Below are 15924 nucleotides of genomic sequence, written 5' to 3'. Positions count from 1 at the left end.
ACATTTAAAACTTTATAATATAAACTTTTTATATAATAGTAAAAATGATAAAACAAAAACCAAAAACCCTTTTTGCTTGAGGGACACAGAATTTAAGTCAGTAGAAAAGGTACTTTTTAACATCTCCACCAGTCTAGAAATAGGTTGTGTAGGGAAGTGATGTTTATGAAGAGACTGAATGACTGAATGTCAGGAATATAGCAGAGGGGTTTCTGGTTTGGACAAGCAACCTGAGTGCTGTTCTTTTCCCATCCCAGGGTTCTGTGATTTATTTCTAATAGCCTTGAGCAGCTTTCCATAAAGTTCTTTTCCTCAGCTGTTCTGCATCTCAAACCAGCAAAGAGACCCATAGTTGGGCACTGGCTCTGGTTTGCAGGAGAGTACCTAAAGATTTCTACTTTACCCACTCCTCTGTGTTCTCTCTGGACCAGAATCCATCATGACAGGAAAGGTAGTGACTTCAGTAGAACCTGACTCCAGCAATAAGAACTTGCTGTAATTGTGAAAGACCCAGGCTTTCAGGGCGTGCATCATATGAAACTAATGAATTTAACAGAGTCCGATCTACTTGGTGAATTTCCCAGTTCAAGGATAAGGACTGTGCCAATTTTTAGAAGTTTGTACTTTCCTATATCATGGTTTCTGATGAAACTTAAACAGATTTTGTTAAATATTCATTTCATTCACTTTATCTCACTTAAAGTAATTATAGATTTTTGTTGTTGTTGTCAAAAGAAAAAACAACAAAATATGTGTTATGAAGCAACTTTTTAATGTTGGTGCTAACTTTTTTTGCTTGTTTTATGGTGGTAAAATGCACATAACATAAAAATTGCCATTTTAATAATTTGCAAATGTACGGTTCAGTGGCGTTAATAAGCAGGTTCACATTGTATAACCATCTACACCATCCATCTCCAGAATTCTTTTCATCTTCCCAAACTGAAACTGTATCCATTAAATGGTAACTCACCCATTCTACCCTCCCCCTGGTCCCTGGCTACTATCATTCTCCTTTCTGTCTAAGAGTCCGTCTATACTAGGGACTTTCATCACAGTGGAATTTTATATTCTTTGTCCTTTTGTGACATTTTTTTAAGGATCCACTTAAAAAAATTTTAAATCTTCTAATCATGAAATACTTCAATCATTAAAAAGAAAGCCAGCAAAAATAATTCTTTCCTGCCTTATGATTATGTCAAAAAGGCATAAAAGCTTATAACTAATAATTTGGAGCTTTGATCGGGAACCACTCTGTTATTGAGGAGGAGAGAAGAAAGGCGAAAAAGGAAGGAGGGGAAAGGTATCAGAACAGGCACAGTGGCGGGGACAGCTGCAAGAGCCAGACTGAATGGTGAAAGAAAGAATTCAGTTCTGAACTCACTTGTGGGACAAAGGTCGACAACTCTGGTGCAAGCAGATGTTACAGGCCGGGTTGTGGACCAGATTGATGTTATTTAAGAATAAGACATGGGTACAGGGTGCCTGGGTGGCTCAGTTGATTAAGCGTTTGCCTTCAGCTCAGGTCATGGTTTCAGAGTCCTGGGATCAAGCCCCAAGTTCGACTCCTGGCTCCGCGAGGAGTCTGCTTCTCCCTCTGCTCCTCCCCCCACTTGTGTGCATTCTAATAATTTTTTTAAAAATCTTTTAAAAAAAGATAGAGATGGATATGTGATATTCCATGTAGATGATTTAACATTGAAAACTATACAGTGTGGGGTTTTTGTCCCCTCCATATGCTTCATTTTCTGTTTGTTTTTCTTGGTGCTTAGGTATAAGTTGTAGGATGTTTATTATTTTACTTTTTCTTTTTCTCTCAGCAGTTGATGTGCCTAGGTTGAATGTGTTATAAAAGCTTTGGTTCCAGGATTTGAAACTTTATTTGTACTCAAAACAGACACAGAAAAGTTCTGATTGTCTATTATCTGTTAGCTGTGTACATGAAAAGTCAGTATACATTTTTGACCGATACTTGAAGCTATCTGGACAGAAGACATTATGTAAAGACACACAATGGCTGTTGATCACTTGAACCATATTATGCTGTTGGAGAAACTGGTTTTTTAATGGCATGTTCATCAGACCCAATTATATATATTTTTTAAGATTTTATTTATTCATGAGAGACAGAGAGAGGCAGAGACATAGGCAGAGGGAGAAGCAGGCTCCCTACGAGGAACCCAGTGTGGGACTTGATCCCAGATCCTGGGATCATGACCTGAGCCAAAAGCAGACGCTCAACCACTGAGCCACCCAGACGTCCTAATCAGACCCATTCTTGTGCAATTTGTGTGACTTCACTTAAAGGCTATTGAAGTAAATGCCCATTAAGCTTATTTACTTCTTATCCTAAGAATCTGTGGTCTTAGATGAAATTTGCGGTAGTGTATAGGAGCTTGCTATTTGCTTAAAGGGATATCGTGGTGGAAGGAATTCACTTTGGAATATTTAAAGGTGGAAAAAATCTGAACTTCATGCTATTAGTAGTTAAACTGGTGGCCATAACCTGTTCTCCAGTTCTGCCAGGGTACTGTCATCCCCACAGTGATGGTTTGCCCTGACATCTCCTGTTGTTAAAAGTGACAGACAATTGCCCAAAGCACTAGTGGCACGTTACTGAGACATAGAACTCTCCTAATTGGGCAGCCTGGGTGGCTAAGTGGTTTAGCGCCGCCTTCAGCCCAGGGCGTGATCCTGGAGTCCTGGGATCAAATCCCATGTCGGGCTCCCTGCATGGGGCCTGCTTCTCCCTCTGCTCGTGTCTCTGCCTCTCTCTCTTTATCTCTCTGTGTCTGTCATGGATAAATAAAGTTTTTTTTTTTTTTTAAAAAGAACTCTCCTAATTATTATAGCAGCTCTCAGATAATCATTGTGGGGGAATATCATCAGATGCCTTTGCAAGCCAAGGTGATCTCTGCCTTATTTAAAATTACCAATTGTTTCCCTGAATTGAAATACACGAAGGAAAATTCTTTTTTAAGCTCTGTAAAGATGATTTAAAATTACTGTTCTACAGCAGTTCCTTTCTAAATATGCAAGGGTAGGAAACAAAGATCCATCTAGAGATACGAAAGTTTCTTTTATTTTCAAAGTATTATTTTTTTAGATTTTATTTATTCATTAATGAGAGACAGAGAGAGAGAGAGCGGGGGTGGGGGGGAGGGAGGCAGAGACACAGGCAGAGAGAGAAGCAGGCTCCATTCAGGGAGCCCAATGTGGGACTTGATCCTGGGTCTCCAGGATCACACCCTGGGTCGAAGGCAGCACTAAACCACTGAGCCACTCAGGCTGCCCTAGAGTATTCTTTACTATGAACATAAATGGCTATTTCTACAAGCCAGGTTGTAGGAAGTATCTCATTTGTGCCATATTGTTAGCCTATCTTTGTACACTCCAGTGTATAGACAGCCCCATCTGAAGACGAGGCAGTCACTGCCCTTCCTTACTTATCTGCCTCTGCCTCCAGCTCAGGAAGCTCAAATTTGGAGGAGCTCAGTGGAGTTTGGTTATAAGCAGGGCTCACAGCTCAGAGATAAATCAGGCCCTGAGGAGATTGTAACTAGCCTACTTATAAAAGCTGAATAACCTGATGTATATTCATTTCCTTCCTTTAGATATTTGTGTTCTCCTACTCTAAACTAGATTCAAAGCAACAAATCAGAGAATTGCATCTTTTCCAGGACATACAGCTTTTAATGGGGAGTAAGATTTTTTTTTTAAGATTTTTTATTTATTCATAGAGACAGAGAGAGAGAGAGAGGGAGGGAGGCAGAGACACAGGCAGAGGGAGAAGCAGGCACCATGCAGAGAGCCTGATGTGGGACTCAATCCAGGGTCTCCAGGATCACGCCCTGGGCTGCAGGCGGCACTAAACCGCTGCACCACTGGGGCTGCCCGGGAAATAAGATTTTAGGTGAAGAGTAAGAACAGTTTTTCAAGACCTTTCTAAAATCTGCCACAACTTTGAAGTATCAAAAGTTGATTTTGAAAAAAAAAAAAAAAAAAGTTGATTTTGATTCAAAGCACTTGGCAGGAGGAGGATATGTTGAATGTGCAAGGCAGAGAATCTGTTTGCTGTTGATTTGAAAGATTAATTTGTACTGTTCTGTGTGTCATTTCTTCCTTTTTGCACCTAATAGAGTATTATAAACTATAACAGTTATCTCACTTGATGGGTGAAAGAAGGATCCATGTGAACTTTCATCTTGGAAGTTGATTCATTCAAAACAGATTTTGCAGAATCTAGGTGGAAGAAGAAATATTTAGGACTCTACCTCTAAAAATCCTGAAAGCTAGAATATTTAGCTGATAAAGTACTATAGGAAAAAGAAATTGATAAATTTCTGCAACTGTTTATTATATGATTAGCTGATATCGAGGGGGTTGGGGGAGTTACAGGATCATTTATGCTACATGTCCACTGCTTGTAGGTGGGCTGTTCTGTTCTCTCATCTACATTTGAGGCCCAGACTTGGTAGAGTTCCTACCTGATATGGAGATTATTACCCACTACTGTGGTGGTGGTAATTGAGGGGGGCAGGAGTCTCTCATATCTGACCTCAGCCTCACACTGTTTCCTTTTTAACCCAGTCAATTTCTGATCATACCTGAGACTTCAAACTTTATAGGGTCTTCAGCCATTGAAGAGTGCTTAACTCAGAACCTTTTAAGAAAAGTCAGCAAGGCAGAGGGAGAGGGAAATCACTTATTTCTAGCTTCTGCTTCTCTCCTTCCCTACTACATATCATGACTAACCAAGGAGAAGGGGATGTGACTGAAGCAGTTGGCTTGGCACTCCACCAGGGTATTTTGAGTGTTCAGCTAAGAACCTTGGAGTAGCAGGTAGAGCAAAACTAAAATTCTAGCAACCCTTCCAAGGGTAGAAGCCAATATGTTTAGTTGCACAAGCTCATCACAGTTTATTCTGAAGGAACTATATGGAAGCTGTATGTTGCTGACTGGAGCTCAGCTCCCAATTTGCAGAGGTCCTTTTATTTATTTTTTATTTTTATTTTTATTTTTTTTAAATATTTTTTTTTAATTTTTTTATTTATTTACTTATGATAGTCACAGAGAGAGAGAGAGAGAGAGAGAGGCAGAGACACAGGCAGAGGGAGAAGCAGGCTCCATGCATCGGGAGCCTGATGTGGGATTCGATCCCGGGTCTCCAGGATCGCGCCCTGGGCCAAAGGCAGGCGCCAAACCGCTGCGCCACCCAGGGATCCCTGCAGAGGTCCTTTTAGACCCAGAAAAGCTTAGTCACTCCGGATAACATACTAGGATCTATCGGTGATAGTCCTATTTGGCCTTTTTCACAGAAGGGGATAACAAGTGTCTAAGGTCTAATGGATGATGGGAGCTTCTATTTTATGGAACACCAGTGCTGACAGGGCATCTTACTAGGTGTTACTATGGTCCCCATTCTTACAGCCACTAAGCTTGTTCTTAGTGCGTATAGCTAGTAGGTAGGAGTCCTGAAGTTGAAACAGAGCCCTGTCTGACTCCTCATTCCATAATCTTTTACTCCAGAACTCTGCCTTTTTTTATAAAGTATTAACCTGAAAAAAATAATTCTAAATAGCATCTAATGTCATACCCCAGATGTTCACCCTGAGAACTGGAACACCGAGAGAAGAATCATTTTGGAGAAAGGATCAAATAACAACAAATAAAGATGTTGCCATAGCCTCTAATTTTGAAATAATTTGAGACTTACAGAAAAGTTGCACAAATAGTACAAAGAATTCCTATAATACCCTTCATGCAGATTCCTCAGTTTAACATTTTGCCACATTTGCTTTTTTTTTAATAATTTGAGAGTAAAAAAATAAAATAATAAAATAATTTGAGAGTATAGTTGCAGACATGATGCCTAAATACTTCAATGTGTATTTCCTAGCAAAGACATTCTATTACATGACCACAGTATATTGATCAAAATAAAGCAGATCAAAAATACACTGATCAACGCATTTTTATTTATTTAATCTACAGACCATATTCAAATTTGGGCAATTGTTGTATTGATGTCTTTTGTAGCAAAAGAAAAGAAAATGGTGTTTTTGGTCTAGGAAAAATCTTAGGATCACTTGTGGCATTCAGTTGGCACGTCTCTTTAATCTCCAATAATATGTAACAATTCCTCAGCCATGACCTTGACACTTTTGAAGAATACAGGCCATTTATTTTGTAGAATTTCCCTCAATTTGGACTTCTCTGATGTTTCCTCATGATTAGATTCTGATTATGCATTTTGGCAGCAAGAATTCCACAGAAATGATGTTGTTGCTTGGTGTGTTCTCTCAGGAGGCACATGGCTTTAGGGTGCTTCGTTCCTGGGAAGTGAAGTTGGTTGCTTAGTTCAGATGGAGTCAGCTAGGTTTCTCCACTCTGAAGTTACTGTTTTCCCCTATGGAATTATTAAGTATCTGTGGAGAGAGATTTTGAGACTATGTAAATATTTTTGTTTCTCATTCAAACTTTTAGCCACTAGTTTTAACATCCATTGATGATTCTTGGTTGAAATAATTATTACTGTGATGGTCGCCCAGTGGTGATTTTATAATCCCATCATTCCTTCTATGGTAAGTAAGAGCTTTCTCTTCTTTACAAATAAGTTCAGTCTGACATCATGCTAGAACTCATACTTCTTTGTCAAACATGGTAGTGTTACCATAAGTTATCTGGAAGATACTTGTTTTTAAGTTCATGCTTTGCAAAAGTATTCCACACTAAGGAAATGAAAGAATAGTTCTGCTTCACATATGATAGTCTATGCTCTGAGTTCCAAAGATAATGTTTTATTTCTGCCTGTATCCACCTGTTCTTGCCATTGTTTTTATCTTCCCTCCCTGTCCTGGGTTCTGTTTCTACTACAGAACTTTGCTTAGGGTCCAAATGACTTTTGCTTGCTTTGGGTTTGTTTGTTCAAAGTGCTGTAAAAATTATCAAAAGTTGTGGTAATGGTATTACTATCTGTAGATTTAGAAACATACCATGTCAGTATCTTTCACTTAACAATTAAATCAATGTGAAAAAAAACCCTTAAATCTTAGGGCTGGGGAAAAGAGGTGACTCAGAAGGAGAGCTTTAGCATAAGCAGGGATCTTAGGTCTGTCAATGTCTCCTAGTTGGTAAGCCCTTCCCTCCTGGGGCTTGAAGCCATTTGCTGCCATTAGATGCACATTCTGCCACTGACCTCTCCCATTTTTCTGAATTCCTTCTGTAGGAGAAAACTGGTTATCTTTTTTTTTTTCTTAAGGATTTATTTATTTATGAGACACACACACACACACACACAGAGGCAAAGACACAGGCAGAGGGAGAAGCAGGCTCCATGCAGGGACCTGATGTGGGACTCGATCCTGGAACTCTGGGATCACACCTTGAGCTAAAGGCAGACACTCAACCGCTGAGCCACCCAGGCATCCCTAGTTTGGGTGATATTTCCTTTCAGGTGAAATTAAGGTTACATTGCAACGTGTTTCTTGATTCAGAAGGTATTTAATAGGTTTTTGTTTAGAGCTGCAGGGTCAGCATTTTAAGCCTCTGTTATTGTCTAGACCTCAGGAAACTTGGCTTTTCAAGCTCAAATTCTAGAGAAGTGTCAGTTTTTATTGATTTCTTTAAATTTGAGGTTTCCTTCAGTTGCCAATCTTTGTGGCTGCTAGCAAATTTCCAAGAGTCATAAACAAGTTTCTCAGATGGTAATTACATGAGCTCAGGTATCTGAATCCCCTCTGACCACTGGATTTTCTTTCTGCAGGAAGACCTCCTGATGCAGTCAAGCAAAGAACATTTATGCACGGGCCTCCCTGAAGATTGTCTGAGGAGCAAAGGTATTTATTTTTCTCTAGTCTTTTCCTTTTCCACTTATTACACTCATTATTTTAGTTCACAGTTTCTGTTTTGCATTGGGATTGCAAGTCCCTGCCTTGCAAGATGGACTTAACTATGGAAAATCTTGCTATTACCCATTGACATACTTGAAGACACCTAATATTATCAAGCAGTGACTTAGGTTCTCTTGGGGGTTTTTTGTTTGGTTTTGTTTGGTTTGGTTTTGAATAAACTATACCCCCAGTATGGGGCTCGAACTCACGACCCTGAGATCAAGAGTCATGTGATCTTCCAATTGAGCCAGCCAGCTACCCCAAGGAGTGCCTTAGTTTTGACAATAATTTGCTTCCCCCTTCTATATAATGAATCCCTATTAGTGTGAAATCTTTTATTTGATTTTATTAAACTAAACTGCCTGTTTGGAAAGGTTAACATGGAAGGGGAGGAATTGACCCAGTCCAGTGCAGCACTGTGAAGTGCATCCTGTTTTTGTTCCCCTGGGCAGGGAAGGGAGAAAGCAGCATTCACTACAGGTCACCTTGAGAATTGTCAAAGCAGGGCACCCTGGTGGCGTGGCGCAGCAGCTTAGTGCCGCCTGCAGCCTCAGGTGTGATCCTGGAGACCTGGGATCGAGTCCCATGTCGAGCTCCCTGCATGGAGCCTGCTTCTCCCTCTGCCTGTGTCTCTGCCTCTCTTTCTCTCTGTGTCTCTCATGAATAAATAAATAAAATCTTAAAAAAAAAAAAAAAAAAAGAATTGTCGAAGCAGTTTCAGTTCCATTACTTTGTTTTGCTTCTCAGAACAATAAATGGATACAGTCATCTGAGATACCACCTTTTGATTGATTGATTGATTGATTGATTGAGGAGGAAACTGACACCCAAAGAAAGAGAATGCTGAGCCAAGATTTTCTCCCCAGGCTGAAAATAATTTTAGGTGACTTTAGAGAGAATTATGTGTATATATTATGTAATTAAGGTTAAAAATATAGAGTAATCAAAACTACAAAAAACAGAGAAAATAGAGCAAGTGTGTGTAATTATATGAACATTTTGTTACTGTGATAAAACATCAGAATTGACTCTCTGCTTCTTGGCAGCCTAGACAGAAAAGGAAGCACAAATTGTCCTTAAGAGAAAGGGCACTTGTCCCAGTTTATCACCCTGCTTCCTGCTGCTAGATATTTCCTCTGTGGCTCAAAGACTTGACTGTCCAGTATAGATTAAAACTCTGAAGATGAGAAATGTCCTTTTGTACATGTCTCACTCAGTTCCTAGGACCTTACTTGGGACCATTTTAGCCCCTTTTCCCCCCCAAAATATTTTCTCAGCAAGGTTCCAGCATTGCTGTATTGAGTCTTTGGTATATTTTCACCCACATCTTAGCATAAAGTTTGGTTCTATTTGTTGAACTACATTTCATATAACAACTGAACTGATGGGAGGCCTGGGTGGTTCAGCAGTTGAGCATCTGCGTTTGACTCCGGGCAGGATCCCAGGATCAAGTCCCACATTGGGCTCCCTGCATGGAGCCTGCTTCTCTCTCTCCCTGTGTCTCTGCCTCTCTCTCTCTCTGTCTCTCATGAATAAATAAATAAATAAAATCTTAAAATGAAAAAACAAAACTGAAGTGACCGTTAAACAGGAGAATTAGGGGGTGCCTGGCTGGCTCAGTCAGTAAAGCATGTGACTCTTGATCTTGGGGTCATGAGTTTTTGAGCCCCATGTTGATCATAGAAATTACTTAATAGAGAAAAAAAGGAGGTACGTGGCTGGCTCAGTTGGTAGAGCATGCATTCTTGATCTTGGGTTTGTAGGTTTGAGCCCCATGTTGAGTGTAGAGATTACTTTAAAAAAAAAAGAATCTTTTGGGATCCCTGGGTGGCGCAGCGGTTTAGCGCCTGCCTTTGGCCAGGGCGCGATCCTGGAGACCCGGGATCAAATCCCACGTCAGGCTCCCGGTGCGTGGAGCCTGCTTCTCCCTCTGCCTGTGTCTCTGCCTCTCTCCTCTCTCTCTCTGTGTGCCTATCATAAATAAATAAAAATTAAAAAAAAAAAAAAGAATCTTTTAAAAAAAACACAAACAAAAACAGGAGAATCAGTTATTTTCTATGAGGAAATCTGCCTTCTCAGACTTACTTTGTTACTGTTTACCTAAAAGTCTGGTCTGCATTGGACATGGATAAGATGAGCTCTTCTTTTCAGAAGATATTTTTCAATATCTTCAGATAAACTACTTTGTGGCACTTTTCTTCCTATCCTAATACCATTCTTTATTTTTTATTTATTTATTTTTTAAAGATTTATTTATTTATGATAGACATAGAGAGAGAGAGAGAGGCAGAGACACAGGAGGAGGGAGAAGCAGGCCCATGCCGGGAGCCTGACCTGGGACTCAATCCCGGGACTCCAGGATCACGCCCTGGGCCAAAGGCAGACGCTAAACTGCTGAGCCACCCAGGGATCCCCACCATTTTTCTTTAATGACTTAAATTGGGAAAACGAATTACTTTTCTTGCCCAAAGCTGTGTGTGCACGGTTCTCAGTTTGAGACAGAGGAACTTGAAAACAGGAGCTCTACTAGAGTTTTTAGCAGCAGTGACCTAGTGCCTAACTGTGATATGTTCTTCCATTCAGTCTCCAAAGATCCTTCCAATGTGTCTCTTTGTTGCGCACAAGGGAACAGGCTCCGCCCAACCAATCATACCAAGGCAGAAAGGAAGGTTCTATACAGGCAGGTTCTTGAAAGAATTGAACATATAAGCTGCTGCCCTGGATTTCAATTAAACAGATACACATGCTCTACTGTAGTCTGGCCAGCATCTCAGCTCTCTTTGCCAGGGTTAAGGTCAAGCATCTGGCAACCTTTTCATTTACTACAGAATTGAGAAGTAAGTAATGTTTCTTGGAAACAGTTTTACACTCTCTCTGGGGGCCCCAGCTGCAGAATTTTCACTCTGCCCCAGATCCTGGCCCTGCACATATTAGATGTAGATCTTCCTGATAAAAACTAGTAAGTCCTTCCTACCTTTAAGTATCTGCTCTGTTGAATGCTGCACAAATTGCTTATATAGTTTTATTTATATTCAGTTTTGCTTATTCTAAATGGAGGCACCTGGAAGGTCCAGTGCCGTGTGATAATTCATAAATTTCCCGAGGAATGAATTTGGCTCCCCTGCGCTGAGGTGTTCAGCAAGTGAACCTAAGGCTACCACACTCTCCCTTTGATGTGTTGTTTTGCCTTCTCTAAATAAATGTCCTAGTCATAGTACTTCCAAGTTAGCATAGTATGCAGATATTTTTATTTTTATTTATTTATTTATTTATTTTAGTATGCAGAATTTTAAGGTTCTTTACAGTCCTTTCTGCTGTGGCTCAGTTAGGTGAAATTAGAACAAGCTTAACACTTTTTTTTTTTAAACATAGTTTATTTATTCATGAGAGACACAGAGAGAGGCAGAGACATAGGCAGAGAGAGAAGCAGACTCCCTGAAGGGAGCCCGTTGCAAGACTCGATCCCGGGACCCAGGGATCATGCCCTGAGCCAAAGGCTCAGGTGCCCCAAGCTTAACACTTTGAAAGGACATTTGTGGGGATGCCTGGGTGGCTTAGCGGTTGGGCATCTGCCTTCTGCTCAGGGTGTGATCCTGGGATCCGAGATTGAGTTTCACATCGGGCTCCCTACAAAGAGCCTGCTTCTCCCTCTGCCTATGTCTCTGCCTCTCTCTCTGTGTCTCTTATGAATGAATGAATGAATGAATGAATGAATGAATGAATAAATAAGTCTTTAAAAATAAAAAAAATAAAAGGGCATTTGTGTTAATGTGTTAATTAAAGTCATCTTTAATTGGTGGGATGCTATTTCACAGATCGTTCCTTATTTCTCTATTGTTGAGGGCAGATCCATGAGAATTCGGCATGGGGGAGCAGTGTTGGGTGTTGGTTGAGGGGCCATTTCACAAAGGGAGTATGTCCTCCTGTCAGGCACTGACTGCTGTCTCTCCCTTTCTGCTGCTGTGGCTTTTTCGCCATAATTCTGTTTTTTTTTTTTTTTTTTTTTTTTTCATAATTCTGTTTAATATTTTATATTAAAGTTTTTTTGTTTGTTTCTATTGTATTTTTTTTCCCCAAGAGTTCCTTGTAACTGGCTTGGTTTAGGAAGGTTGTGACTTAATTCCCACAGTAGCAATCTCCATGAAGGCTCATTTGGGAATTCTCTGAAGTAGGAGAGTCACAAGAAATCAGAAGAGCATTTGAGGGAATACATTTTAATGTAGAGGTGAAAGCGTCAAGGAGAGAAAAAAATATATAAGTTTGGGAACTATATAGTTTGAATTATTTGAAAGAATTAAAGTTGAAATGATCTTTTAAAACCCTGTATGTCTGTCATGTGAATAAATTAAGCATTATGGGTAGATGGAATGAACCCCATTAATAAACTCCTTATGCTTTGTATGCATCTAGACTCTTGCAGTTTATTGATTTTTAAATATATATATAACTTGGAAAGAATATTTCTTGTTTATATTCCCTATTTACGTCATTTTCCTCCTACAGTTCACATTTTAGGGGGAAAAAGTTGAATTATCAGCCAGTACCACACCCATTTAATAGACAATGTGAAAGAAGTGTAGACATTTTGGGAACTGAATTTTTTTTTTTTTTTACTTCTCTTAAATTAAGGTATAACTTAACTACACTAAAATTCACGCTTTTGGGGCAGCCCAGGTGGCCCAGCGGTTTAGCACCGCCTTCAGCCCAGGGCATGATCCTGGAGATCCAGGATCAAATCCCATGTCAAGCTCCCTGCATGGAGCCTGCTTCTCCCTCTGCCTGTGTCTCCGCCTCTCTCACTCTGTGTCTCTCATGAATAAATAAATAAAATCTCTTAAAAAATAAAATAATAAAATAAAATTTACGCTTTTTGTGTCTGTACAGCTGTGTGAGTTTCAGCAAACACAGTTGTGTAACTTCACCACAGTCAAGATACAGAACATTTCCATCACTCCAGTGATTTCTTACAGGCTTCTTTTATGGTGCATCCCTCTTGACAGCCTCAGCTATTAGCAGCCACCAATCTTTTTTCTGTCCCTATAGTTTACTTTTTCCAAAATGTCCTATAAATGTAATCATAGAGGAGAAGCCTTTGAGTCTATGCTTCTTTAGCATAGAATTTAAGATTCATCCATACAGCTGTGTGTATCAGTACTTCATTGCTTCTTATTGCTGAAGAATATTCTGTTGTCTAGTTGTATCATAGCTTGTTTATTTCCCATTTGAGGGAAATTGGAGTTTCCAGTTTTGGCAATTATGAATAAAGCTGCATTGAACACTTGTGTACAAGTTTTAACGTGAACATGAATTATGATTTCACCTGGGCAAATACCTAGGCATGACACTGCTGGATCATTTGGAAAATGTGTTTATAAGTTTTCTAGAGTGGTTGTACCCTTTGGGATTCCTACCAGCAATATATGAGCTCCAGTTAAGGAGTTGAATCCTTTTTCATTGTTAATTCATTTATAATTTGGAAAGCCAAATGTTCAGTGGTCAGGGAAGCTAAGGAGGTGACAATAGCTTGTAGGGTTGTCTTGTAGGGGGGGTGGAGCAGAGGGAGAGTGGCAGACAGAATCCTAAGCAGCCTTCATGCCCAACATGGGGCTCCATCTCAAGACCTTGAGATCATGACCTGAGCCGAAATCAAGAGTCAAATACTTAACCAACTGAGCCATTCAAGGCTCCCCAAGATTTTAGTTTTGATGAAATGCAACTTACCAGTCTTCTTTTTACTCTTTTTATCACTGTGTTTCAATATCTTAGCTAAGAAATCATTACCAAAATCATGAAGATTTACTCTTGTGTTTTCTTCTAAGAGTTTTATAGTTTCAGCTCTTACATTCAGTTATCTGATCTGCTTTTAATATTTTGTGTGTGTGATGTGAGACAGAGTCCAAATATATTTATTTACATGTGGATATCCAGTTGTCCCAGTACCAATAGTTGAAAAGCTGTTCTTCTTGGTTCCTTTGTCAAAAATCGGTTGACTAACTATAAATGTCAGAGTTTCTTTATGGATTCTCAGTTCTAATTCCCTTGCTCTTTATTAAATCTATCCTTTGCCAGTGCCACACTGCCTATATTACTGCAACTTTGTTTTTGAAATCAGAAAGTGTAAATCTACCATCTTTGTTCTTTTTCAAGATCATTTTGGCTGTTACATGTCTCTTGCATCTTCATTTGAGTTTTAGGATTAGTTTGTCAGTTTCTGCAAATATAAGCACTCTTTAAACAGTTATTATAAAACAACAAATCTACGGCCTTCAGCTGAAGTCATGAAATGCCTGTACTTCTGAAAATGGGCCTGTACTTCACAGAGTATGTTATATGTTCCACCCTCTAGGATACCTAAATACTTTTTTTTTTTTTTATATACCACATTTTCTTTATCCATTCATTCATTAGTGGATATTTAGGGTTGTTTCCATGTCTCACCCTCTGTAAATAATGCTACAGTGAACATGACAGTGCAGATATCTTTTCAGAATAGTGATTTCATTTCCTTTAGATATATACCCAGAAGTGGAGTTGCTAGATGGAGTAAACCTAATACTTTGAACAACTTCCCTAACTTTCTCATTCTTCATTCAGACAGTATCTCTTATGTACCTGCTATGTGCCAAGGTCAGTGCTCCAGTCTCACAGAGGTGATATATTAAACAAATAACTGAGAAAACACTATCACAGGGGTTTTACTAGAGATATTTGTGCAAGGGAGTAGGAACCCAAGGGAGTGGCTAACCCCAACCAAATGTGGACTCTGGCACTTCTAAGAGCTCTACATGTATTAACTCGTCTTTATAAGTTCTGCAAAGTGGGTATCATCTTTGTCCCCATATTACAGAAGAGGACTGGGTCAGTGTTCCATAGCCTTTAGAATGCTTTCTAATAAATGTTATTGCCTCAAACTTTCCTTTAAAATTCTTTGAGATTTTAAAGTCAGTGTACACAACCTGTTTCCCACCCAGCCTTTGGCATTGCACCACCTAGGAGATAAATGACTGTTCCCCTGCCTCCTCCCTAAGATTCTCAGCTAAGTTGAGAAACCGGTGTTCTTCCAGCAGGTAAAGACTCTGGGGTAGAATAACTTGCACAGTCAACAGTTTGGGGATGGGTGAAGAATTTTGAAGTTTTCCGAGCAGATAAAATGGAGGATTCAACTAGGATGGTGCTGCAATAGAATGGAAAGGGCCAGAATTTACAGGAATGGCTTAATGAATGCCATAACGTACAGTGAAAAGATTCACTAAACCATTTGGGTTAAATGCGCTTAGAAATTTGTGAATGAGATAGAATTGTCTGCTATGATGTGGAAAGTAAGCTAATTTCAAAAAGATATGTACTTTTTGTGGGGCATTAGGATTTCAAGGCTGCCTTATGTCAATAATTGAAATCTGTGCAAGCTTGTGGAATCCAGTACACATTGATCCATCTAGTATTTGTTGACTCTAGATATTTTTAAACACTGTGTCCTATCCTAGCATAGTTTTTAAGTTTATCATTTTAACTGTTCTCAGGTCCAGTAAGATAAGAAAGAAAGCAGAGCAAAGGAAAAGCACTTTTTCTTTAAATGGCAGGCACTGTACCAGGTGGTGTCTTACATATATTATTTAATTTAATCCTCAAAGTAGCACTGAGGTAAGTGTACTTCATACCCTCTTTTTCAAAGGCGGAAACTGAAACTTACTCAGAGAGGTAAGTGCTATCACAGAGCCCACCTGCCTTCAGCGTTGCCATTCTTTTCTCTCAGAATTGCTGCTCTTAGTACCAGTTGAGACATGGGTAGAGAAGCTCTAAGAAAACACTATTGATAGCATTGGTTGAGTGCTATTTTGTACTGGGTTTTATGCTGGGCAGTAGGGAAGGAGAAAGATCAAGACAATCATGATCCTTACCCTCATGGAATTTATATTCTAGTGAGAATTAGATCTTTAGGTTGGTTTACATTTAGCTTTATCTGTTTAGTGCAGGTATTTTGTTACGTGTGTAGGCATCCAAATATACATATACACATATGCATATATATAGC

General features: G+C 39.5%; 1 protein-coding gene across 12 annotated transcripts in view; it reads left to right on the top strand.

The window, feature by feature from the left end:
* PRR14L (proline rich 14 like) overlaps window positions 1-15924 on the top strand; it is a 56209-nt gene that overhangs the window by 15397 nt on the left and 24888 nt on the right. For 11 of the 12 annotated variants that reach the window (XM_077874421.1, XM_077874419.1, XM_077874417.1 and 8 more), the window contains one exon: window positions 7766-7838. In XM_077874421.1, coding sequence (XP_077730547.1) covers window positions 7766-7838 — 73 coding nt within the window. Of the gene's footprint in view, window positions 1-7765; window positions 7839-15412; window positions 15534-15924 lie in introns of all 12 variants that reach the window. The other variant, XM_077874427.1, reaches the window with a different exon arrangement.

Source organism: Canis aureus, chromosome 27, assembly GCF_053574225.1.
Source record: "Canis aureus isolate CA01 chromosome 27, VMU_Caureus_v.1.0, whole genome shotgun sequence".
NCBI lineage: Eukaryota > Metazoa > Chordata > Mammalia > Carnivora > Canidae > Canis > Canis aureus.
This window is presented reverse-complemented; position numbering and strand designations above follow the sequence as displayed.